The sequence below is a fragment of the Penicillium vulpinum genome, assembly GCF_028829585.1.
Source record: "Penicillium vulpinum strain IBT 29486 chromosome Unknown utg000003l_segment0_segment0, whole genome shotgun sequence".
NCBI classification, from domain to species: domain Eukaryota; kingdom Fungi; phylum Ascomycota; class Eurotiomycetes; order Eurotiales; family Aspergillaceae; genus Penicillium; species Penicillium vulpinum.
In genome coordinates, this window is record NW_026643243.1 from 4,927,001 (window position 1) to 4,951,962 (window position 24,962).

Here is a 24,962-nt window from a genome sequence, read left to right on the forward strand (position 1 = left end):
TGTCCTATGGCAACCTATGATATCAATTTGATATGGGCATTTTGAGACGGCAATGGCGGTTGAAGGTCTAGGACTGGAAAAGAATATCGAACAGTGAGAAATAGAATGTTCGTCGATCAACGGCCGAGCAGATGTGCCCGAAATGCTCCGTTGGAGTAAGGGAAGAGCGTATGATGTCATAAAGGAGATACTCAGTTTGCCTTGTTTGCACCGCTTGCTGTTTGTTGTGTTTGCATATGGTAGGGCCGGAAAAACTTCGGCCCTTCGCAAAACAGCTATTCCTCCCCATTTGCGCTTCCCCAGCATATCGACCAACCATCGACGAAATGCCACGAAAGCTGAGGGCGGCCGCCCAGGCGGCTGCTAAGTCGATAAGTGAGTTGATCCCAGCCGCGGATTGTCCTGCACGTGCCACAAACACCCGTTCATTTTTCTCATCCATTCAATCTCGCGCTCCCCTTTAGACGCGTTTGCGACTAACCAGCTTTAGAAAATGTACCTTCAATTCCAGATCTATCTGACGAGGAAATGGTCGACGCCCCGTCCTCTCAGCCCTCCTCGCCCGTAGCCGAACCAGAAGAATCCCCCGAGAAAGATCCTGACGTCGAACTCGAGGCTGAACCTGATCTTAAAGGTGAACTTGAACCTGAAGCTGAAAGCGCAGAAGCTCAGACTGCCGAAACACCTGCCACACCCAAGCCTGCGGAAGAATTGAATGCTGCAACCCCCGCAGAAGACTCAATCCTTGCAGACACAGACAACACACCTTCCTACGGACCTGGTCGTCCATCACTTCCACCTCGCGGCAAGCGTCGCATTGGTCGCCCACCCAAGAACCCTCGGCCTGAATGGGATCCGGCCGACGGCGAGCAACCACTTCGAGTCACTACTCCAGTCAAAAGACGTCGCGGTCGCCCTGCTGCTAGCGGTGGACGCTGGGCACGCAACCGCGGCCCCTCCCATCTCACCCAGGTGCCCGTCGACAAGGAAGGAAACATGATGGATGTAATCAACGACGAAGTGTCGATTCCACCCGACCCAATCGGTGCTACTAAAGTCGACGAGAATGGCCACTTGCAAGGCGGACGCGAGTATCGAGTCCGTACCTTCAAGATCCTTGGTCGCGGAGACCGTCTCTACATGTTGTCGACTGAACCGGCCCGCTGCATTGGCTTCCGTGATTCATACTTGTTCTTCCAGAAGCACAAGATGCTGTACAAGATTATCATTGATGATGACGCCAAGCGCGATTTGATTGAACGCGATCTCATCCCTCACTCTTACAAGGGACGAGCCATTGGCGTTGTCACCGCGCGATCAGTGTTCCGCGAGTTCGGCGCAAAGATCATCGTCGGCGGCAAGAAGATCATCGACGACTATGACGAAGCTGCTGCTCGTGAGCGCGGCGATGTCGAGGGCGAGCTGGCTGTTCCAGAAGACCGATTGCCCGGACCCGGAGAAACTTACAACAGGAATCAGTACGTCGCCTGGCACGGTGCAAGCAGTGTTTACCACACAAATGCGCCCGCGATCCCGCTTGTTGGCGGAAAGCCAGTTGATACCAAGAAACGCCGTGTGCCAGTCACCGACGACAACTGGATGCTCGAGCATGCCCGTGCTGCAAGGTGAGTCTATATTTGATAGCGAGCGACCGACCCACTGGGACCTGTCGACTAATACATAGAATAGCAACTTTAACTCAAAGCTCGCCGAAATGCGCCGTGCGAACCTGGCTGGTGTATACGATGTCCACACCAATATCATGCAGCACCCAAAGATTATGCAGCCAACCCACGCCCGCTGGGAGCGTGTTTCCCCAGCTCCGACATCCACCCCGACTGAGTTGACGACGAACATGAACTCGTTGAACCTCTCCAACGGAAGTTCTCCTTCCGGTCATGAAAATCAGACCTCTCACGAAACCCAAGAAGCGCAAGAGGCTGCCACTGACGAAACCTCTGCCAAAAATCCTACCACTACCTTTTCCCCTGTTCCCACCCATATTCACGATCGCTATGTCATCCAGGACGTCGTTTACGAATCCCCACCATATTCAAACATGGGCATTCCGGGCCCTGATGGTGATGTGCACGATATTGGCCCTAACGGCATGGTCAGCGTTGCCAACCCCGAGCACCCCGAGTTCATGTCCCCAGAGATCCTCGAGTTACTTCCTCCCGACTGCAAGGAGGCTCTCATTGACGCTGCGGCACAGGAGGTTGAATGGAAGTCCAAGTGGACCACCGAGACCAATGACGGCGAGCGTACTCAGCCAACCAAGAGCTACGCCTGGTACCCGTAAATCATGTAGCTGATTTCCTTTTTTTTAATGAGATTCTTGCGCGTCGGCGAAATTTATGGGTTAGCATGGGCTGGGTGGCTGGACATGGCAGGCGAAAGCCACTGGAGTTTGTTTTCTTGCTTTCTGCTTCTGGGTCTGGGTCTGCTTTCGCTTTCTCGACATATGCCTTGGATAGATCTTTGCCTATCTCAATGATGTATTGACTGGTTTCTTCTTTTTCGGTCTTTGAACGCTGAGTCTACATGACTGGACTTTGCTTCGAATGATGGGACTTTTAGATAATAATGAACCACATTTTTTCTACGAGAATGTTATATTATACTCTTCTTAACTGGCTGCTTCGTTGCCTCGGATTAGCATGTTACCCCTTCTAGGATCTTCGTCACAGATATCTTTCTCTCCCCAAGCAGCCCTAGAGAAATAATTCCATTCGTCTATCTCTAGCCATGATATACTAACGACGTATAACTCAAGTTATGAATGCACAAGAGTAGTTGGCCGCATATGTGGACTTTGTGTTTGAGATCTTTCCATGCTTCAATAATCTGATTTATTTGCCTCTAGATGATATGATATCTTTTTGGTGTTATTTCTAGATCGCTATTTGTGAATATTTTCCTTCTCTGTTTGTAGCTAGAAGGATAGTTATTAGCTATAACAGTGTCGCCAGAAATGGGAATACTAATAGCACAAAGTAGAGCCACCGGCGATGTACAACATACGAAGGCAGTACAAAGCCTAAATCGTCAAAGGACCTTCCTATGTATAACTAGGAATATCCCAGGATGAAAATTCAAAATTAATAACTTAGCTTACATGAATAAATGAAAGAAAGAAAACCGAGGTCATCTAAAACTCCATTTCAAAAAAAAAACAAGAGCAAAAATAAACATGAACCGAAGAGTTCGATGGAGTTAGCTTGAGAAAGGTTGTTGAGTAGTGGAGCAGACAGATAGAAAAGGTGACATAAGACAGCACAAGACACATCGGCGTGATACCTCAAATACCTAGGTAGTGTCGGATCATATGGAGGGAATGGTAGTGAAGCAACAATCTTGGAAGAGAGATAGAGGTAATAAAGAAGAGTAAGCGGGGCGACAGCATCGAGAACCGAAGAGAGAAAAAGGCTTGCTTGATAAAATGGCCGGGTCATGCATGCAAAGATAAGACAAGGAACAAAGAAGAGGGAAAGGGTAGGATTTCAATGGAAATGAGGCTGCATTGGTCGCGTGGCTGGAAGTAGGAGGCTGTCACATGGCCATTTCCGCGCGCAACCTTGCCAGCTCGGCTTCCTCGCTGTCTTCCTCTTGTGCCTTGGCGGGGTGTTTGACTGTACACAAGTCGGTTAGTGAATGATATATGTGAGACTCGGGTATAGGGTTCTCTTCCAACTTACGATCTGTATTTCCCGCAGCTGGTAACCGGTCCAGTTGACTGCCCACCGGTACAGTCCCGGTGTGGAGCATCTTCGCGTCCATGGCTTCCTGCTCCAGACCCTCCAATTCGGCATCGAGCTCTTCCTCGTCGGGCTGTTCGCCGATAGGGAAACTGGTAATGACACTTCCGATCTCGGCGCTGAGCGCATGCTGGTCTTGGAGTTCCTCCCTGCGAATTATTAGTATATGGCCGCCACATAATATAACAAGAGCCACGATAGAGGCAATAGTATAGATGGATTCGGTGAACCCCGCAGCAACGTACATCGTCTTGTCGACATCCTCGAGCTTCATTCCACCGTGGATATGCTTCATAGCGGCGCCGGCCTGCTTCATAGCAGCCAGTGTCTCGTGGTTGATATTCGCGGCTTCAATGGAGTATATCTGCTGCTCGAGTTGCATAATCTGAGCGGTTGTCTGCTCGAGGTTCTTCTCATGGAGTTTTTTCCGTCGGAGGGCGGTTTTGGCGGCTATTCAACAAAAAATTAAAGGGACAGATAGTTAGCCACCACCTGCGACTCTTAAAATAGATGCCTAGCAACAAAGTGCAAGATCCGCAGCCATACCATTCTTATCTGTGTTAACATTCTTCCGCGCCGCAGCATCTTGATCTGAGATCTGAGTCTCGAGATGTTTCTCGCGCTTCTGTAGCGTGTCCAGCTGCGCACGAAGCTGGAGGATAGCGTTCTTGGGCGCATCCTTCCGCTTCTGAGCGGCGGCCCCGCCAAACCAAGACCACATGGTGATGTCGGTGTCTGTGTAACTGGAAACCGAAGGAGTAAATAAGCAGGATAGGCCCCGGTAGTCAGGTAATATGTCCAAATGGGACCAGGCAGTGGCCAAAAATTGGAGGTGAATGAGGAATGGAGTGGAGAGTAGATTAGTTGTTTTCTTTGCTGCAGGTCAGGTGGAGCGATAGGCTCCAGGCAAAGTCAGTGAGCTGACAGGCAAAGTAAGAGAAGGGCGTGCGAAAAATAAGCTCCGAATGACCAGTATGTTTGGGACACACGACTGGTCGAGGACGCTTCCAAGGATATGGTCTGGATGAATGCAAAGTGGAGGGGAGGGAGCCCGACTTTCCCCTCGCTGAGCCTATGACATACACGGTAAGGTCAGTCACGTGCGCCAGCAACCGTTACTATGTTTGCGATGTTTTTTACATACCTCTTATTCTTTTCTTTTCAATTTTCTCACTTCTATAATGTTGAGCATTTTCCTCAATTAGCACAGAGATGAACGGGCCGCGCCCCTCGACTCGCGTGTTCCTCTCCGATCTCGCATCTCTACAGGCGGACTCGAAGATCCGCTTTCTTGGCTGGTGCGTCGGGCCCAGAGCAGAGAACAAAATAGTATAAAGTCGAGGCTTTCCAATACTAACGATGATCTACGTTCTTGTGTACACACAGTGTGACACATTATACCATCACCACCGGCTATTTGATACTGGAACACAACTATCCACGCAGCAAGATAGCTCCAAGCTCTGTATCTGTTGACATCAATGCCGTCCTTGAGGACCTGACCGCCGAAGAACTGCGTGTGGGGACATGGCTGAATGTCTTGGGCTATATCAGAGAGTTGGAGCCGGTGCCGCCACCATCTTCATTCTCTTCGACTCCCGATGAGGCGAATAGGTCAAGTCAGAGGCCTTCTACAGTCCCTCCTCGTCCAGTGTATGTCGAGGCAATTATGGTCTTCCCAGCGGGAGCTATTGCCATCGGGGAGTATGAGCGAATCCTTTGCAATTCTCAGCAAGTTGAGCGAATGATACAGTTAACTCACTGAGAAAACATCTGTAATGCCTCAAATGATCGGATAAAACTCAAAAGCCAATAATGGAGCATCTCTGTATTAGATATTTCGCTATATAATTACTTTTCAAGCACCTCAAATACAAGGTGCGGGGTATCAAGACGTTAATCAAGACATCAGATAAAAGAATCCTCAAAAACCAACAACCCTAGACCACCTCTTTTGCCTTCTCCTCATTCGCCTGATTCGCCTGCTGAAGCTGAAGCTGCCTCCTAGCCCGCTTCCCCTCCAACTTCATATTCTCCTCCTGCATGCGCCGAATGAGAGGACTTCTCATGCGAATCTTATGCCCATACTTATAAAACACAAACGGAATCGGCACAATAATAACCTCCAACACCCCCAGCAGAGTGCCAGCCCAATTCGGCCCCAGGCTGGCATACATAGAAGCGCCAGCAAGTGGCAGAACACCACCGAGCACACTGCGAATAACCGAGTTGCCTGCCAAAGCAGAAGCAGCATACATGCCGTAGCTGTGAGTCAGGTAATTTGACGCGTAGATGAAGACGCCGGTGTTTCCCGCACCAAACGGGATACCCGCGAGCAGGGGCACGATCCAAGGGATTGAGGCTGGGGAGCAGGTCCATGCGAACCAGAGCTCGCCAATTGGGATGACTGCGGCGCATATGCAGACGAACGAGACCATTGCTTCTGGGTATGGTTTGCCAGTCTCGGGGTCTTTGGCATGGCTATTGATTATTCGCCGGATTAAGGGTTCGCAGGCGATTGTGAGGAGGACGCCGATGCCGATTCCTAGGAAGGCAAGTCCGGATATGCCTAGTTCCCATCCGCGGATGTCTTGGAAGACAATTGGGTAGGCTACGAAGCAGAGGTACAGGATACCGTAGATGATTGCGATGTAGATGTCCCAGAAGATGCTGAGAAGGATGTTAGTTTCATGTTTTGTGAGTTGCTGTAGAATGTATAAATTTAAGAAACCTACCAGATTGGCTCAGTGACTGCCATTACGAATGGCCGGCTTAAGCTCAGCTTGAGGATCTCGGGAAGGCTCGCCGTTTGGTCGTAGCGACTCCACCAGCGGGAATCGCCGCTTTCCTTGCGGAGTTTGGCTGCTTTCTTTTGGAGAATGGCTGGTGCGTAGGTTTCCTTGAGGATGATAGCAAAGACCAAGGCAACAGCAGAGAGAATGAGCGCAATCCAGCACATCCAGCGCCAGCCAAGATATTCAGTCACGAATCCTCCGATAACAGGACCAACGACTATATTCTGTTAGAAATGAGTTCTTTGTTTTGTAGAAGAGAACAGGTGAAGAACAAACCTGGTCCATTGAGAGGTCCAATACTCCAAACAGAGATCGCCAGAGCACGGTGCTCATCGTCCACCAAATCAGCCACCATACCAGGCGCGGTAGAGATCATGACACTGCCGAAGAAAGCAGCAATAAAGCGAACAACGATCAGTGCCGTGATGGACTTTGCAAGGGCGCAGGGGATGATTAGGACTGTGAATACGGCTAGACAAATTACACAGACAGGTTTCCGTCCGTAGACCTCACTCAACGGGGCCATGACCATGGACCCAATGGCGAGACCAAACAGATAGAAGGTCAAGCCAAGGGTGACGATAGTCTTGGACTCGCCGAATTCCTCGGCCATCAATGTAATGCCTGACGTATAAGAAGTTGAATATAACACGCTTCCGAGTTGGTTAGCTCGAGAACCTCGTGCTTCGTAACTTGGAGATAGAAACTCACACGATGAGAGTGTTCCATGACAGAAACAAGATGCCCATGGACTTATACTTGAAATCCCAGTTCTTGGGGTTCTCGGGGTCATCCTCGCTATCCCAGTCGACCTCATAGTCCGGGTCGGCGGTGGCATTAGTTGCGATTGTCGTTACTCGCTCCGACAGTGACACATGCGAAGTTCTCGAGGCGCGAGCCGTTAACGTCTTTCCTAGCGCATCGCAGTCGGTATGAGTGTCTACCGTGGAAATTGAATCGATAGACTCTATGTCCTGGGAGATCCTCTCGGTGTCTTCGGGCCATTTCTCTTGGCCCTCCGAATTGGAATTTTGAGCTGCCATCCCCAGAAGCTTGGGCGGGTAGCCTTCGAAGTGGTGAAACCGTGTTCAGGGAGCTTATTTGGGCGTACACCAGAGATCAAGTGAGCAAGTTACTCTAGCATTAGTGGCTGTAGTGAAGCAAAAAGGGGAAACAACAGTAAAAGTCTCCTCTGTTTGCCGACTTCGGCCCTAAGATAAGACTGTAGTAGAGTATGTCGTTCTCTATTTTCTTTATAGAGATACGGTGGTTATGCTGCAGATGTAGAGTGAAGTCCCAACGCCGAAGTTGCTTCAAGTATCAAAATCAGGGCCTTCAAACTAATATAAATTGAAACAGAAGATAAATATCGGAGGTAGCTATCACGAAAAACAGTGAAACTCGGAATTTTCCACAGTGGGGCCGAAAGCCAGTGATAAGCATATTCTACGAGAACGAGCTGGGCTTGTAGGGCTTACAGGGGGCTTGTCTGTACTTGGAAGATGATCTGTAGATCGGAGCAGTTCGTTTTTCTAGAGAGAAGCTACATTGTATACATAGCTAGAGTATCAGGTTCTCAGCCCTTACCTATGTACATATATACTTGCTCTATATCCTACCAACACTTGGCATGGGGATTTCCCCATGGGCAAAGAGCTGATGTCTCCATAAGATACGGAAGTTGTGTGTTCTGACCCAACTCGTCTCCACACGGCATATTAGGCCCGAAAGAGTGCGCATGTGGGTTCCTGTGGTGTGCCGGTTTGCCGAACACTGTGTTTGGCTCCGAGACAGGAACTTCTACGATTCTACTTTGCGTGCGGAATGTTCCGTCCATGGATGTTTTGGTATTTAGGTATGTTGTATTTCATATTCGATCTATAAGACCAAAGAAATCACATGATAAGTTAATAGGTCCTTATATACGGAGTAGTTAGACCTCGGAACCTTGGATGGTTTAATAAAATCTCTTACGGCCCCTGAGACAAAAATTCACCGCACAGGCCGCTTGTTTAACAAGCGAAGATCTAAGCGACCTGCCGAAATGAGTGTCAGATCGCGATGTATATCTGAAACCGTTCTTTGTTCCTTTCCCTTTAAATCTAGACTTTCAAACAGCCCAGCAAACGACAAACATCTTGTACTCCCCTGTAACCCTCAAATGTTTCTTCAAACCCCTCAGTAGGACTGCAACCTTGAAAGTGTTCTGTAACAGTCCAACTATCATGGTGTTGCTTATAGTAGTCGGCCTGGCTGGGCTGGCTGCTCTCTATATGTGGCGTGTTAACTGTGCCATGAAAGTAGTTCCCGAGGAGGCACAGAAACTATCACCTCATCGCTGGACAGTCGAAGAAATCAAAGCTGCCTACAAAAGGAGCCTGGAGACACCCATCGATGTGACCAAGAGCCTGCCACCAAAACAATCCCGACGATATGTGATCGTAGGCGGAACTGGTACGTACATATTAGATACAAGTCGCTCCTCATATACATCCACTAACTCCTCAAACTATAGGTCTAGTTGGCGCTTGGATAGTCTCACATCTCCTTGCACGGGGCGAAGACCCCAAGGCCATCCGCATTCTAGACCTAAACTCCCCAGAGCAGGACATCCTCAACAAAGACGTGAGCTGGATTAGAACCAATATCACCGACGAGCTGGCAGTAACAAGAGCATTTGAAGAGCCATGGACTGCCAATGTCACCAACCTGCCCCTGACGGTCTACCACACTGCAGCCATAATCCGAGCTCAAGACCGACTCAAGAGCTTCCTACCACTCAGCAGCAAAGTCAACATCGACGGCACAAAGAATGTCCTGAACGCTGCAAAAGCTGCCGGCGCCACAGCCTTCATCTGGACATCATCAGGCTCCATCGCCCTGCACCAGCCAACCTTCTGGATTGCGCCGTGGGCAACCGAGCCCAAGCGCGCAGTTCAAGTAATCAGCGACAGCACCAAACTCCCCGAATCTCACAACCAATTCTTCAGCAACTACGCCGTAACAAAAACAGAAGCGGAGTGCCTCGTCCGCGAAGCAGATGACCCAGCAACAAACTTCCGCACAGGCTGCATCCGCCCTATAAACGGCGTCTATGGCACAGGCGGCCAAGCCAATAATGTCATGACGGGCGTTTACCTCCGTAACGGCGGTAGTGCAACCTGGGCTCGCCCAATTCTGCAGAGCTTCGTGCACGCTGAGAATGTATCGCTTGCACACCTCTTGTACGAACAGTGTTTGATCCAGCAAAGCGAGCCTGGGTCGCAACTCCCGAATACAGGTGGCCAGGCGTTCACCGTTAGCGACCCCAACCCAGCGATCGCATTTGGTGATTTGTACACATTGCTCTCGACGTTGTCCAAAACGCCGGTTTCGTTTCCGGATGTGCAGCCTGCTCCGTTGCTGATGATGGCGTATTTTATTGAGATGTATACTTTCTTGCAGTATAGATATCTCTCTTGGTTGCCGAAGTTGTCGGGAGATATTGGGCAGCTTCAGCCGTCGCTGTTTTCCATTATCAATGTTCATGTGTTTGCTGATGATTCACGCGCGAAGCTGGCACCTGAGATGGGTGGGTTAGGGTATAACCCACCTTTGAGCACTCTTGATGGTCTGTGTCGGCGGCTTGTGGATTGGAATAGGAAAGCTGAGGGACAGGGTGTTGAGACAATGGGGAAGAAGAAGGGTTTGGGCCTCGTGACGGTGTCGGAAAGTGTTGGTGTGGTTGCGCCGCGGGTGGTGTGAAATATTTGAGTTTGAGAAAAGCAGCCATCCGGTTATTATTTCCATGAGCAAGATTTGGCATGCAATTCAATTTCTACTTGTTCTTAGGAGTTGAGTTCTAAATTGGAACACAGTGTAGCGTGAAAAATAATTGTATTTGGAGAGAAGAGCTCTGGTAGGAGATATTATTCATTGAATCTTCTGCAACTTGGAATAGCCAGAGCCGACCAGCAGTACCCGGCCATATCAGGGTCTCATTCCTCCCCAATTTCCATTTGGGCGCAAAGGCGTTTTTTTTGTTGGAGCTCGGTATGAGGGTTGATAAACCCCTATAGGAAATCGCAACTCGAGGCCAGTAGTTGTGGGCAACGGCACAACGAGGGCCCACTGTTCGTAAAAGCTGTGTGGGCGAGCATATGCCCTCGGTGGAAAAGCAAGAACACACATCGGCGATTGCTCAAAACGTTCATCGACGAAGGAACAAGGGTACCATCAAGTTGCACACATGACACTCCACCATGCAAGCGTTCCACCAAGCAGACTGTGCGACCAAGGACATGAATCCCTCAGCCAGCAGAAGGTTGCTAGAATGACGAGCTTTCATTTTTCAGAAAGGTAGTACACAAACAAGGTGAGATTTCACCCTTAGCGAGCCTGCTGCTGAGCCATTTGACGCCTATAGTCAAGATTCTGCATGCGCAAAGCCTCAGATGCCAGCTCAACATTAAGAATCGCTTCAGGGCCACGCTTCCACGTCTCTTCCAGACTGACTATCTCACCCTGGCTCGCCTCCTGTGCAATTTTTCTCTGCTTGTTCACTTCTTCAGAAGCCTCCTTCGTCTCTGCCAACTCCTTCTCAGTAGAACCGAGTATCTCCTCATTCTGCGAATTGTGAACCAGCCAGGCGTTCTTGCCATGCTCTTCCAGCAGAGCCAGGTTCTCCTCGCGCTTAGTCAGGTACATCCTTGACACACATGCCTTCTTGTAAGTCTCATTCCATTTTTCTAGATCGGGCGTCTGGTCTGATGCGCGAGTCGGGGCCTCTGGTGCTTCGTAACGGGATAGATCAATTCCGCCTGTGAGAGGTGCTCCTTGCGCTTTGCGCGAGAGTTCTTGTTGCATGAGTTGGGAAAATTTGGGTTCTGGCGCTTCCGGGATCCAGGGGTGCATTGTCGAGGCGTGCTCCGGGGATAGCTCTGCGTTGATGAGCTGCTGCGCTCGCGCTCGCGCAGACGCAGTGGGCGCCGCGTCAACATCTTAGAAGGTCAGTTATTAGGCTCTAATGCACGTCCCTTGCATATTCTGGGTACATACATGGCAGTGAGTCATGAGATTCGTTGATTAACGGCATTTTGATGTGATTGTTCTTGTATGGATGTCAAGACTTGACCAGTATTAATCTGAGAACCAATTGCTATATGAAGGCGGTGACAAAGGCGGCCTGGAGGTGATGTTGTAGGTATGACTCAGCTATAACAACCACGTGATCTCGACTCCTATATGCACCGAGACCGAAACAAACAAGGTGAACAGTATACCTAATTTGTAGAGTAATTGATATATCTAATGTGACTGTACCAACAGCCACTCGAGTCATGGGATACGTTGCATATGTGGCTGCAGCAAAAACTAGGGTCTGGGAGTCCGGGGAAATACTTGGGCGAATGGCATTGCTCTCTAGGATGCTCCCAACTTCAACGATGATCCTATCCAATTTGGACTGTTTTTCTCCGAGGTATCTGAGTCCTAATGCAAGTTCCTAGCTAACCGACTGGCTAAAAACCAATGCAATTCAGTCTTCACATGTGCAGCATATCCCATCCCCCGTGCGGGGGAAGCGCAACGAAAGTCTATTCCATTTTGGGTGTGCGGAATTCAATGGATGACGATCCCAAGCCCCTGTACATCGCTTAGACGAATGTCACCTACGGGGAACTTCATGTACACTAATACTCAGCTTCTTTACCGAGCTTGGGGTACTTGGGCAATGATCTTCTGCACTTGCAGGTAGTTCGTTGTATCCCCCACTAGTGCACTTGTATAAGAACCCGTATCTCCCTGGGGTTTCGAGGATTTCGACCTTTCAAGGCCTATAGTTACTCAGCACATCTTTACTGTGCATGCCATAACTCTATATTACTTGTGAGATATTGGAAGACCCTCTCAATCATGGCTAACTTTCGCATGGGCGTTACCTTTGCTGGGGTGGCTCTTGGGACACTAGTTTTTTTGCAGCTGATTGCGATATTCAAGCTCGATAGTCACCCGCAGCCACCTTTGCCTAGGTTTAGTTCAAATTACAACCAGTGGAAGAGCAGAGCAAACGCGGCGGCAGCTGATGATATCTTTTTAGTCGGAGCCGGCAAGGCAGACGTAACTGGGTATGTTTATGCTGTGATTTTGACATATCAATGTACTAGATTGGGCTAATATAATCACTAGGCCCGTTGTGGAGCTTGCTCTCGCTGGCTATGCTAGTTTGGACCAACTAGGCACCGGTCTGAAGCAGAGGCTGTATTCTCGTGCTTTCATCTTCGCAGACCCAAACAAGCCCGATGATACTTTTGTGTACTTGGTTCTCGATACACTTACGGGTGACACAGCTGTGCGACATGGTGTCCTGGAAGGTCTCGCTATGCTCGGTGGGAAGTATGCACGGTACGGCGAACACAACGTCGCAATGACGGGCACACATTCGCACTCCGGGCCTGGAGCGTGGATGAACTACTTGCTGCCTCAGATCCCGGCATTAGGCTTCAACAAGCAAAGCTACCAAGCCATTGTCGACGGCACTATTCTCTCAATCATTCGTGCCCATGAGAGCTTGGAGCCGGGTCGACTCTCTTTTGGAACCATCGACTTGCAAGACACCAATATTAATCGCAGTCCTTTTTCATACGAGCATAATCCCAAGGAAGAACGGGCGAAGTATTCTGCTGACGTTGAAAAATCGCTCTCGCTCATTCGGTTTGATCGCGAATCCGATAATAAAACAACGGCTGTCCTAACATGGTTCCCTGTTCATGGCACATCCATGTACAACAACAACACTTTGGTCAGTGGCGATAACAAAGGTGTCGCAGCTTATCTCTTCGAGCGCAGCATCGGCGGTGATGCGAGGTTCACTGATGATGCTGTTATTGGATTCTCTCAAGCAAATGTCGGCGACACATCCCCTAATATCCAGGGGGCTTGGTGCGAAGACGGCTCTGGAGAGATGTGTCGATATGAAGATAGCACTTGCGGCGGCAAAAACGAGGATTGCCATGGCCGAGGTCCTTTCTTCCGTGAGGGTGACAACGGAGCGAAGAGCTGCTTCGAGATCGGGCGCCGCCAGTACTCAGCAGCAAAAAAGCTTTACGAAGAGATGGACACCACCCCTATCAAAATCACTGGAGGTTCGGCGGTGAAGTCTTTCCATGTGTACCAAGATATGAATGGCTACACTTTCCGCTCGCCGTTCAACTCGAGCACGCTGACGACTTGTCCTGCGGCTTTGGGGTACTCGTTTGCCGCTGGAACTACAGATGGACCCGGTGCCTTTGACTTTACCCAGAATGCTACTGGTCCAGCTGGGCGTAACCCCCTGTGGCAAATTGCGAGTGCGGTTATTCACCAGCCCAGCAAAACGCAGCAGCAGTGCCAAAGCCCCAAAAGCGTGCTATTGGATATCGGCACTCTTACTGAACCTTATGCATGGGCTGCGGACATTGTTGACATCCAGGTCTTGCGAGTGGGTCAGCTGTTCCTTGTTATCTCCACCAGCGAAGCTACCACGATGTCTGGGCGTCGCTGGAAGGAGGCTATTGCGAAAGGAGCAAAGGATCACCTTTCTGTTTCCGACCCTCTAGTGGTACTGGGAGCCCCGTCAAACAGTTACGCCCACTACGTGACAACCGAGGAAGAGTACGGCGCTCAGCGCTACGAGGGCGCGTCCACACTCTACGGCCCAAACACACTGGCGGCCTATGTCAATCTGACCCTCACCTACCTACCATATTTGGGAATCTCCTCGGAAGTTGCCAAACTTCCAGCCATTCAATCCGGTCCCAACCCACCAATCAACACCAACCGTTCATTAAGCTTCATTCCGGGGGTTGTGTATGATGGAGCGCCCATTGGCAAGAAGTTTGGAAACGTGGTTTCAAACCCGGGGAATGGACCCTATGGCCCCGGAGATATTGTCAAGACGACTTTCGTGGGTGCCAATCCCCGCAACAATCTGCATCTCGAATCGACCTACGCTGCGATTGAAAGAAAAAGCGATTCTGGAACATGGGAGGTCGTGCGCAATGACCGCGACTGGAATTTAGTCTTCATGTGGAAGCGGACCAATGACGTTCTTGGCTACAGTGAGGTAACAATTCAATGGGAAATTGAAAATGAGTATTATAGTGTCGACACTGCGTCCCCCCTGCAGGCTGGGACCTATCGGATGCATTATTACGGCGACTCAAAGAATCCCCTTGGCCAAATCTCGTCATTCGAGGGCATTAGCGGGATTTTCACAGTGAAGACTCAGTAATCTGACTCATTTATGATATAGTGGAGTGATGGCAAGTTGAATGAAAGGTGTCAAACAATCTAATTGCTAGAGTGTATGACCCCCGGGGAAGTAAGCTCCAGACCAGATTAATTATATCTCAACTTACGCGCCCGTACTCTGCACATGTAGCAAATGAACTAGCTAGACTCTCTTGGTCTACAAATATACCCAGTTCATATGTCAACATGGAATCTTCACGAAAATAATAAAGTGGTCCTGCAGCTGCAGCTGGCCAATCACCACGCGCCATCGACCAGACCTGGGCGCCTACTGCAACGTCTCTTTGTCGCGCCATCTATTTGTAGCATAAATTCTGTCTCACAAAGAACCCCTGGCAATGGCGGTTCCCTCTGGGGCTAATAGTATTGGGTTACTGTGGACTTGTGGAAAAACTTCCCAAGGTTCAAACAATGGGCGGCTGACATGAAGCCCTAAGCTAAACTTGGCCCCTTATGAAACCCCAAAATGCAGATATACCAACAAGGATCCTCGATGGCGAGGGGTTTGAAAGAAAAAATCTCTTTCCTGCTAAAGTCTCAGGTTGCATCATTTTGCTTCATTCTGTCCCATTCTTTTGTTTCTCTTCGCTTTTGTGGTCCCTAGTGATCCAGCCATTCTTTCATTTGCAAGCCATCAAGACGCCTCCCAGGCCTTGTATACCAATTAATTTCATAATATTGTTTTTTGGCCATGCTTGTTTATACGTTTGATTATTTCTGTATTCAGGGAATTTAGTATATCTCTGACTGAGCACCCAATTTTCTTTCCTACTTTGTCGAAGTCGTGTCCCGGCGATCACTTCCGACACTCTCGTTTCTAAACCAGGATGCTTCGCTTTCAGTTCTTTTTGTTTCTTCTGCCATGGATGGCTTCAGCTGGTCCGATCTCTCGCTGGCTATCTCCGTCATTGGAGACACGCGGGCGGACTTCTTTCCCCTTATTGCCGGATATTGAACGACGTGAAGCTGGCGGTATCACCGAAATCACGCCTATTGCACCGCCTACCCAGACACCGTTTACGTACGATGAGCCAATAGTATATTACCCTTTTCTAAACCATTAAATCACTAAGCTAACCATCGAAGCCAAGTACATACCATGTTCCGACCACCAGTCAAGAGCCGACTATCAGTCTAGAGTCAAGTGCTAGTCCAGAGCCAAGTTCTAGTCCAGAGCCAAGTTCTAGTCCAGAGCCAAGTGCTAGTCCAGAGCCAAGTGCTAGTCCAGAACCAAGTGCTAGTCCAGAGTCAACCACTAGTCTGACACCAGCGACTACTCAAGCGCCAACCACCAGTCTGAAGCCGACTATCAGTCTAGATTCAAGTGCTAGTCCAGAGCCAACCGCTAGTCTGACATCAACGACCACTCAGACGACAACCACCAGTCTGAAGCCGACTACCAGTCCACAGCCAAGTGCTAGTCCAGAGCCAAGTGCTAGTCCAGAGCCAAGTGCTAGTCCAGAGCCAAGTGCTAGTCCAGAGCCAAGTGCTAGTCCAGAGCCAAGTGCTAGTCCAGAGCCAAGTGCTAGTCCAGAGCCAACCACTAGTCTGAAGCCGGCTATCAGTCTAGAGTCAAGTGCTAGTCCACAGCCAACCGCTAGTCTGACACCGACGACCACTCAGGCGCCAACTATCAGCCTGAAGCCGACTATCAGTCTAGAGCCAAGTGCTAGTCTAGAGCTGACTGCCACTCAGAATGGAACTACATCTCAAAAGCCAACACCCACCTCTCATGCACCCACTACGACTCGGCGATTCATATCTTCATCCACAAACCCGCCTCCACTGCCTTCACCAACTAGTATATTGCCTATCTACCTAAACCCCATCTATACCGCAAGCTCAACACCTTCCCTTAATTCCTTTGTGATACCGAGTTCAGCCCAATCTTCATCGGCTGCGCTTCTAGGTGAAACAAGCAGCATCAATGCTGCCACAGCCACACCACCAATCTCGACTTCCACGACCATGCCGCTAGCGATAGTACCGGTGCATACAGTGTCTACAATGCCCACAAGCAGCAACCTAGCTGTCGGAGCAATTGCATCTCCAGGAGGAGCAAGCAGTAATACTTCTTTCACGTCCACCTTGGTGATCTCGACTTCCAATCCCATCCAACTAGCGAATTCTACGCTGGCACAACCTACATCACTACAGCCTCCCACGTCAGGATCCAAGCCAGTGGTGACTGTAACCGAGCCTGTGATTGTATATGTGACCAAAGGAGCACCAACTGCCTTCTCGACAAGCGTCATCCATCACGCATCCAGTGCCAACAACTCAGCGATGTTGTCAGCGAAGCCAACGGTCATACCGTCTGTCGAATCAACGAGTACATCTTTGATTTTTGTAACTATCCATTCCACTGCAACTTCGGTTGTTCGTGTGACTGTTTACCCAACATCATTATTACCTGCTTCTTCGTCTTTGGTCTTGCCGTCCTCGGCTGGGAGTGCTCTGAGTGTGAGTACAGCGCCTATAGGGACCGATCATGCTAATGAAACGTCGGCTGTTCCTATGACCATCAACTCGAAAACGCAATTGCCTCCGTCATCTTTGTTGCTGTCACCCTCAAGCGAGACTGCTCCTGTGGTGACAGCTCATGTCACTTCCACAAGTGTTGTTCCTCTGGCCGTCTATTCAACTACATCGTTACCTTCTTCTGCGTCTTTATTCCCACCCGCAAGTGAGATTGGTTCTACCGTGACAGTTCATGTCACTTCCACAAGTGTTGTTCCTTTGACCGTTTATTCAACTTCATCGTTACCTTCTTCTGCGTCTTTATTCCCACCTGCAAGTGAGATTGATTCTACCGTGACAGTTCATGTCACTTCCACGAGTGTTGTTCCTCTGACCGTCTATTCAACAACATCGTCATCGCCTTTGTTGTTGCCGTCCTCAAGTGAGACTGTGGTGACAGCTCAGGTCACTTCCACAAGCGTTCTTCCAGTGATCGTCTATTCAACAACATCGTCATCGCCTTTGTTGTTGCCGTCCTCAAGTGAGTCTGCTCCTGTGGTGACAGCTCAGGTCACTTCCACAAGCGTTCTTCCAGTGACCATCTACTCGACAGTATCGCCGTCTGCTCCATTGTTGCCGTCCTTAAGTGAGAGTGAGACTGCTCCACGTGAGACTATTACTGAAAAGACTACCCACACTATCACAACAACCCTTCGCCTAACATATTATGGGCCGAGCGCTACACGAGCAGTGGAAACTACACATGCGGCAGATCCTGCATCTACTACAGATTTCAATATCGCTACTACAACCTCCAAACCAGGCAAAGGCATACTTACTGTGCATCCGATTACACCGTCTGGGTTTATCACGATCACTGAAACTCAGACCGAGACAAAGATCAAGACTGTGACAGATCGCATTACTGAGACTGTTACTGCCACCGTTACTCGCAATTAACTGTAAGATCAGGAGGAAATTGACACTCTTTTCTTTTCTTTTTTTTTTTTTTAATTATGGAGGCTTTGGGGGGGTTTCTTTCTCTCATACTTCAGACTATTTTCTCTGCTTTCTAACTACTTATGTCGAATTTCCCTTGTAACTACAAGTTAATACAATGAAGCTATATTCAGGCTGAGCCTCAAAACACATGTTTCAGTCCTCGCTGGTCCCTGAGCGATGTAATTCCTGAGCTTTTGCTCTTCCATACCCACCCAACATGAACCTCAAAAATCACTGCCAATATAGACCTACGTGGATAACAGCGGCTATGTGTTGTTTTCTATGATATATCCACTCGAGTCTCAGAAAAATATTCATAATCAAATACTATAACCACACATAAACATCAACTATCTCTACCTTGCCTTCCATCTAACTCTCCCAACCCACATAGCCCAATCCCGCACATCCTCCCTCTCACAAATCCTTTCAACAGTAAACCACTCCCTAGCCAGCTCCTCATTACTTGCCATGCGATGCACGAAACTATGACAGGCGCGACAAAGCCAGGCCACACTATTCAACATCCACTCATCATGCCACCCTTTCTTAATAACCTTCGCATGCACCCCGCGTGGAATCAAATGGTGGTACGAGAGCGGGATCCAGTCGCGCTCGCAGATCTCGCACGCGTCCGCGCGCGTGTTAGCCCACGCCGGGGGCCCAGTGGTCACGCTCGATGTGTACTCTGCCAGCACGGGAGCGAGGAAATCCACCAGGTCTGCTGCATCGGGGATTATGCCATAGACGAGTAGCGAGTCGGTTACGCTGACTGGGATTGGGGACAATAGGGATTCAAGCGTGGCGCGTGGGAGGGGCGTGTCGGCGTCTGGGGGGATGTAGAGGGTTGATAAGGTTGGATCGTGTTGGATAGCTGCGTAGCTTAGGGTTTGGAGAGGGGTTGGCAAGATGGCGAAGGTTTCTGAAGCCAGGAACTGGGGTTGTTAGCATTGGATCTTGTTAGTTATTGGCTAGTATGTAGGTTTATTGGGCCTAAGGGCTCATTCCTTTGCGCTGGGTTGATCTGGCTGGGTGCATGTACATCAACAAATTCGGCGAGCTCTTCCGGGTCTGCTCTCCCTGCTGGCACTGTTGTGGCTGCTGTTACGTCTTTGCGCTCGGTGCGCTTGCCCTTTGGCTTCCGTCGCGTTTGCTTCGGTTTTTCCTCAGAGCGGGCCACGATGGCATTAGACAGACATTCACGGAACACAGCATAGTTCTCATTGGAAGTCATTGAGAGTTAAATGGGAGAAAGGCCTTGACCTTACACCTTGGTCAGAAGTATGTTGGGCAGGGTCTGTTTTGCCCCACGGAAGATTGACATCATTCGTGCTTGCATTCTTCAATGCTGAAGATCTTGACTTATCCCGCTCTCCCGTTCCAAGATTATCAGAAAACATCATGACAGCCAAGACAGTTGTCGCTTTTGATCTATATGGCACTTTACTATCAACTGAATCGATCGCTAAAAAACTAGAGAAACATTGTGACAATGCCAAGGCGCAATCGATCTCCGCCCTCTGGAGGCGGTATCAGTTGGAATACACATGGAGGTTAAACAGCATGGGCAAGCAAGGCTTCTAAGCTTCACGGTCCAAATTATTGACGACCAACAGGCCGCTATGAAGACTTCTCAGTCATCACACGTAATTCCCTACTGCACGCGCTGGCCGACAACAACAAGCAACTGAGCAACGACAACATCGAACACTTAATGCAAGCTTACGACAGTCTGTCGACGTTTTCCGACGTCAATCCAGCATTGATCCGCATAGCTGCAGACCCAGCCATCCAAGCTGTAATATTCTCCAACGGGACGAAAACTATGGTGTCCAACTCGGTGTTGCGGTCCAAGGACCTCTTGCCGCACGCGAATGTCTTCCAAGCTATCGTCACGGTAGACGAAATCCAGCAATACAAGCCATCGAAGGCAAGCTACGAGCATCTAGCGAAACAGACAGGCCAAGACCCATCGGAGATGAACAAACTTTTGGCTGATTAGCGGCAACCCTTTCGATATTGTCGGGGCGCGCGCTACAGGAATGCAAGCTATATGGGTTGACCGGATTGGTACGGGGTGGAAGGATGCCGTGGCTCCAGATTTACAGCCAACGGCCATTATACACAGTTTGGAGCACATTTTGAACGAGATACATGCCCATCGGCTTTGAGCCGGGGCGTCACTTCGAACAAAAGCTCCAAATGCCAAAACAGGCTTGAAAAGGAGGAATGTACTGCTGAATATATTTCCGAACGCTCCACGCTTGAGTAGAAGAGTTTGGGGTAAGCCAGCAGAATTGGTCTTTCCTCCCATTTCCCCTCCAGAACAGTGATTGTAACAAAAGTTCAGAGTGAATAGGGAGGATTTCAGTTTATGTGAAGAAGGAAAGGAAAAGGGCGCTCGGCGAAAAATTTCTTGGTAAAATAGTACCGGCTTAGTCATCCCGACTGTTGGAAGGTACAACGGGTGCCCAAATCCATCCATCGATAGATCACGTGTGGCCTTATCGATAAGGTGCTGCCTACTCTCGAACTTATTCATTGCTGTTGGTAGGGATTCTTTGCAACTGTGAATATACAAGTCATGTCGCGACTCCTGGATCCCAGCCGAGCTGCTTGGCTGTATCCTTTCTGGGTATGTCACTGTGCGGGCCCCAAAACTTCAGGACTAACCTATGTAGGGAATCTATTATTTCGCGTCGAATCGGTTCTTATGGCCTCTCTTCAAGGCCCGCCTTCTCCCCATCGTCCTCCTCTCATCATTCATATACTTTATTCTCTTTTTCTTCACCTACCTGCCCCAGGTTGCCTTCCTTGCTATCTTCCAGGGTAGCTCGGCATGGGTAAGCGGCGCATTCCTAGTGCTTGGTGAAGGGGCAGCGATCGTTGCCGCACTTTTCGAGGCATTCTTCGTCGACGAGACTCTAGTGGATATCTTCGATGCAGTATTGGTGAATGAGGGACAGGAAGAGCTTGTTACCACCTCCCGAGTCATTTATCCCGAGCCCGGTAACCCGGCCAAGCGTCTAGGCACGCCGACCACCAGTGCCGTATACTCTCCATTTTCATTGCGGCAGATCGTCGAGTTTATCATTCTACTTCCGCTTATCTTCATCCCGGTGGCTGGCACTCCTATGTTTCTAGTTTTGACTGGCTATCGTGCCGGTCCCTTCCACCACTGGCGTTACTACCACCTGCTGGACATGTCCAAGCAGCAGAGAAAGGAAAGTATTAGTCGGCGTCAGCTGCAGTATACTACGTAAGTCATGTTCATTTGCTCTATCGATATGAGATCTAATAAATTCTAGCTTTGGGACGGTGGCTCTACTCCTCCAATTGATTCCTCCTTTCTCTATGCTATTTTTGATGACCACGGCTGCTGGGTCGGCACTTTGGGTGACGGACATCGAACGCAAACGACGAGCTATCAACCAGCAGTCCAGTCGACTGGGTGAGCAATACCGTGACGATATTATGCCATGACATGTGAACGATATATTACCTCTTTTCGGGTCCCCGAGGTTATTGCAGAATACATTCAATTTTCCATTTTTAGTTCCTTATTCAGGCGGATCGCGAGAGCCCCTTGGTTGATGCCAGTAGGGAACGACCGATCGCAGCCCAATCATTCTCGTTAAGTCTCGTAATTCCCTAATATATTTTTTTTGTAAAAACGAAAGCTCCAGAGCTTGTTAGATTACAGGTGCCACGTGATTACGCCACCGAGGCGTTTCTTTTTTTGTCTTTTGCAAATATATCCACATTATAATGATTAGAAACATCCTTTGAGAGCGAAATATCAAAGATACCCTTCTGTTATATATGTAGTTGACTCGGTAGAGTTCAAGTACCCCAGATTCCCAAGCCTTGGAGCTCTGAGCTCTAGAGGGTTGACCCGCTTAGTAAATCCGGAAAGTGTGACCCCAGACTTCGAACCTGAGAGATTCGGATCTTCCCCGAGATTTCCAGAGCTTTTGCCTTTAAAGTTCCTGGCTTATTTCCGACTTTCGGGACGATTTCGGCATTCTTTTCGGTTCAGAATTAAGCCTGACTTGGATTAAACATGACCTGACGGCTCGAGGTGTGGTCCCGGCAATTTGCTCATCGATGGACCTGAAAACAAGGTTGCGCAAGGCCTGCGATGCCTGTAGTGTTCGGAAAGTGAAGGTATGGACCTTTTTTTTTTTTTATAATCTGCGGGGAAATACTGATTTTCATGCAAGTGCGATACTGGTGGGCCACCTTGTCGGTCGTGCGCTAGCTTGGATATTCCCTGCACCTATGAAAGACCAAGCAGACGTCGCGGGCCTCCCAACCGCCATGCAGAGGCGATTAAGAAACAGAAGCGAGAGCCTGAAGATGCAGCGTCGCTGAGCCCGGCAGACTATCCGTCGGTGACGGCTCCCTTGGCAACGCCATTCACCAACCCTCAATCTGCATCGTTCCCTCTTTCGGTGGAGTCGATTTGTTCTTTGCACACGATGCAGATGCTGCTCGATGATTTTTTTACTTACATTCATCCTTTGGTCCCAATTCCACATGAGCCTTCTTTTCGAGCAGCCTTTGAGCGCCGGGAAGATGTAACCAACCAAACATTTTTGGCACTTTTGGCGTCAATGATTGGCCTGCTAGTTGCTTCCTTTCCTCGACGGCCTAAACTTCGGCTCAACACTGAAGCCGAACGCACCGCGTTTCCCAATTCTATAGCTCTAGTAAAGCGGTGCCTTGACGTTGCTATTCAAGCCCGCGGGACCGGATATCTTGATCGCAACGCCACAGTCTACGACGCAGCAATCAGCTATTTCCTCGCTGTATGTTCCGGGTATATTTATAACATGCGCCGATGCCGTATCTACCTGTCGGAATGTCGAGCCATGCTCCAAGTTTATGATTTATGCCGGTCTCCGACCACCGCCAACCCCCCGTCCTCGACACTAGGGCCCCTCAGTCCACTAACATCGGTGTCAGTAATGATGAATGATCAATTAGCAAAAAATTTCACGGAAAGCCAAGGCGTCGACCTCATTACTCAAGAGCTCGGCCGGCGTCTGTTCTATGTCACGTTAGTCGGATATCAGACATTACACCAGATGGGCTCTTCAGATATCAAGGTCCATGTTCCTCCAGAGACACCAACAGACCGGTATCCACCACTCCCGTTAGAGATAGACGATGAATTCTTATTCTCATCACATGTTGAGCCGCAGCCATCCGACCGAGTTTCACAGCTAGTCGGATTCAACGCAAACGTCCGTGTCTACAGCTCATATACCAACCTGTTAGCTTGGGAAATAGCATTTGGCAGTGGTCAAATATTTGATTGGGAGCACCAGCGCAACAGCATTTGGGACTGTCTCAAGCAAGCAAAATCTACATTAATCAATGTTCCTGCTGAGTTGTCTCTCCGCCACCCGCAACACATATCTCCGACAGGTTTATCGGGTCTTGATGGAGATGACACAATCTTCAGTTACTCGAATGATCACATCCACCAAGAACGACGTGCTATACAGTATGAGATCCAAAAAGCCAATATCTACGCTAGTCAGCTATGCACCAGGTCCTTTTTGGTCGAGAAGTACTGGAGTCTTTTCGAAACGTTTTCAAAGTACGGAAAGTCGTCTAAATTCACGACCCCGGGCAGTACTACACCACATATCAAAATCGAAGGAAGATCCAATCCGGTACCGAGTGCGAGTGCGAGTGCGACACCCACCACCACAGCCCCATCAGAAACCAACACTGAAGCTCAACCCCATACACACACAGACTATATTGACCGTATGATGGCTGAAGAGCGCAAACTGGTCATCAAAGATCTCTTCGTACTATTACGAACTGTGAATGAAGTGAACATGGAGCCGAACGGCGCAAGCATTGTACGTTACAGACCACTATTACCACTTATCATGTATCAAAGCTAACAAAAATGGCCCGCCGACAGACCAATAAAATCCGGCAAGTAGCATCAACCCTCCTCAGTCTCCCCCAACGGCCGATTCATTCCACAACCGAAGTCCCAAATCTCACAACCGCTGCCGCACCATCAGCATCACCAACAGCTGCCTCGCCAGCCCCCCACGCCCTCACTGCTGCAGAGGCGGAGTCCTACCTTCACGCATTCATCGAGACGCTTGTCCGACTGGAATGTCATTCTCCCATGAGTGATACAGCCAGTTCTGTCGACGCCGTCAGTCCGCAGATGAATGGCCGCGCTATGAGCTATCTGAGTGATTATGAGCGTGATCAAGAAGAATTGAGCCAGTGGGCGAGCTTGAAGCAGTTTCAGCAGAAGTTTGCTGAAGCTGGTGGTGTTTTGAATCAGTTGTAGTGTTTTCAGCATCTTCTTCGTGTTGCTATTTTCCCTCCGACATTCGTATATTACTTTCAGGATGGAAAGGCTAAGGGTTCTCACTCGTTGGATCACGGATGGATATCATGTCTTTCATTATTGAAATATGAATATATCAAAGAACTCATCTTTGGTACTATGTTTACCTTGAATATAGCGTCTCTCGTCATCTCGAACCAGCTGGGTATCTAGAATTCTACTTAGGCACTCCCGCACGAGTGTAATAAAGCGGCGGCTATAGCCCCGGCATATTGAAATCCTACGCCGGCCCACATGAGCGGTCGACTAATATATTTTTTTTATATAAAAGAAGCGAAAGACAATGTG

At 49.3% G+C, this 24,962-nt stretch overlaps 12 protein-coding genes across 12 annotated transcripts; 8 read left to right on the forward strand and 4 right to left on the reverse strand.

Moving 5' to 3' along the window:
- Window positions 1–326: 326 nt before the first annotated feature.
- On the forward strand, window positions 327–2,302 carry N7479_006912 (chromatin structure-remodeling complex subunit RSC7; the record flags this gene model as incomplete). Its single annotated transcript, XM_057254606.1, has 3 exons — window positions 327–375; window positions 491–1,625; window positions 1,690–2,302. The coding sequence occupies 3 exons, from the start codon at window positions 327–329 to the stop codon at window positions 2,300–2,302; spliced, it is 1,797 nt and encodes a 598-aa protein (XP_057108468.1).
- A 1,250-nt stretch (window positions 2,303–3,552) lies between these two features.
- On the reverse strand, window positions 3,553–4,479 carry N7479_006913 (ESCRT-III subunit protein SNF7; the record flags this gene model as incomplete). Its single annotated transcript, XM_057254607.1, has 4 exons — window positions 3,553–3,632; window positions 3,699–3,907; window positions 4,004–4,208; window positions 4,305–4,479. The coding sequence occupies 4 exons, from the start codon at window positions 4,477–4,479 to the stop codon at window positions 3,553–3,555; spliced, it is 669 nt and encodes a 222-aa protein (XP_057108469.1).
- A 491-nt stretch (window positions 4,480–4,970) lies between these two features.
- Window positions 4,971–5,523, forward strand: N7479_006914 (nuclear telomere cap complex subunit Ten1; the record flags this gene model as incomplete). Its single annotated transcript, XM_057254608.1, has 2 exons — window positions 4,971–5,056; window positions 5,145–5,523. The coding sequence occupies 2 exons, from the start codon at window positions 4,971–4,973 to the stop codon at window positions 5,521–5,523; spliced, it is 465 nt and encodes a 154-aa protein (XP_057108470.1).
- A 175-nt stretch (window positions 5,524–5,698) lies between these two features.
- Window positions 5,699–7,596, reverse strand: N7479_006915 (MFS transporter; the record flags this gene model as incomplete). Its single annotated transcript, XM_057254609.1, has 4 exons — window positions 5,699–6,428; window positions 6,494–6,770; window positions 6,830–7,206; window positions 7,265–7,596. The coding sequence occupies 4 exons, from the start codon at window positions 7,594–7,596 to the stop codon at window positions 5,699–5,701; spliced, it is 1,716 nt and encodes a 571-aa protein (XP_057108471.1).
- A 1,182-nt stretch (window positions 7,597–8,778) lies between these two features.
- On the forward strand, window positions 8,779–10,297 carry N7479_006916 (putative 3-beta hydroxysteroid dehydrogenase/isomerase family protein; the record flags this gene model as incomplete). Its single annotated transcript, XM_057254610.1, has 2 exons — window positions 8,779–9,007; window positions 9,069–10,297. 2 exons carry the CDS (start codon window positions 8,779–8,781, stop codon window positions 10,295–10,297), a joined length of 1,458 nt encoding a protein of 485 aa, XP_057108472.1.
- A 624-nt stretch (window positions 10,298–10,921) lies between these two features.
- Window positions 10,922–11,627, reverse strand: N7479_006917 (pre-mRNA-splicing factor SPF27 family protein; the record flags this gene model as incomplete). Its single annotated transcript, XM_057254611.1, has 2 exons — window positions 10,922–11,532; window positions 11,591–11,627. 2 exons carry the CDS (start codon window positions 11,625–11,627, stop codon window positions 10,922–10,924), a joined length of 648 nt encoding a protein of 215 aa, XP_057108473.1.
- An 818-nt stretch (window positions 11,628–12,445) lies between these two features.
- On the forward strand, window positions 12,446–14,801 carry N7479_006918 (neutral/alkaline ceramidase; the record flags this gene model as incomplete). Its single annotated transcript, XM_057254612.1, has 2 exons — window positions 12,446–12,657; window positions 12,719–14,801. 2 exons carry the CDS (start codon window positions 12,446–12,448, stop codon window positions 14,799–14,801), a joined length of 2,295 nt encoding a protein of 764 aa, XP_057108474.1.
- An 847-nt stretch (window positions 14,802–15,648) lies between these two features.
- On the forward strand, window positions 15,649–18,241 carry N7479_006919 (uncharacterized protein; the record flags this gene model as incomplete). The annotated part of the gene is made up of 4 exons (XM_057254613.1): window positions 15,649–15,858; window positions 15,908–16,001; window positions 16,158–16,385; window positions 16,500–18,241. The coding sequence occupies 4 exons, from the start codon at window positions 15,649–15,651 to the stop codon at window positions 18,239–18,241; spliced, it is 2,274 nt and encodes a 757-aa protein (XP_057108475.1).
- A 398-nt stretch (window positions 18,242–18,639) lies between these two features.
- N7479_006920 (HNH endonuclease) lies at window positions 18,640–19,517 on the reverse strand (the record flags this gene model as incomplete). Its single annotated transcript, XM_057254614.1, has 2 exons — window positions 18,640–19,218; window positions 19,326–19,517. 2 exons carry the CDS (start codon window positions 19,515–19,517, stop codon window positions 18,640–18,642), a joined length of 771 nt encoding a protein of 256 aa, XP_057108476.1.
- A 258-nt stretch (window positions 19,518–19,775) lies between these two features.
- Window positions 19,776–20,285, forward strand: N7479_006921 (haloacid dehalogenase, type II; the record flags this gene model as incomplete). Its single annotated transcript, XM_057254615.1, has 2 exons — window positions 19,776–19,812; window positions 19,900–20,285. 2 exons carry the CDS (start codon window positions 19,776–19,778, stop codon window positions 20,283–20,285), a joined length of 423 nt encoding a protein of 140 aa, XP_057108477.1.
- Window positions 20,286–20,867: 582 nt separating this feature from the next.
- On the forward strand, window positions 20,868–21,766 carry N7479_006922 (EI24 domain-containing protein; the record flags this gene model as incomplete). The annotated part of the gene is made up of 3 exons (XM_057254616.1): window positions 20,868–20,918; window positions 20,965–21,542; window positions 21,592–21,766. The coding sequence occupies 3 exons, from the start codon at window positions 20,868–20,870 to the stop codon at window positions 21,764–21,766; spliced, it is 804 nt and encodes a 267-aa protein (XP_057108478.1).
- A 624-nt stretch (window positions 21,767–22,390) lies between these two features.
- N7479_006923 (uncharacterized protein) lies at window positions 22,391–24,614 on the forward strand (the record flags this gene model as incomplete). The annotated part of the gene is made up of 3 exons (XM_057254617.1): window positions 22,391–22,450; window positions 22,507–24,162; window positions 24,228–24,614. 3 exons carry the CDS (start codon window positions 22,391–22,393, stop codon window positions 24,612–24,614), a joined length of 2,103 nt encoding a protein of 700 aa, XP_057108479.1.
- Window positions 24,615–24,962: the final 348 nt, after the last annotated feature.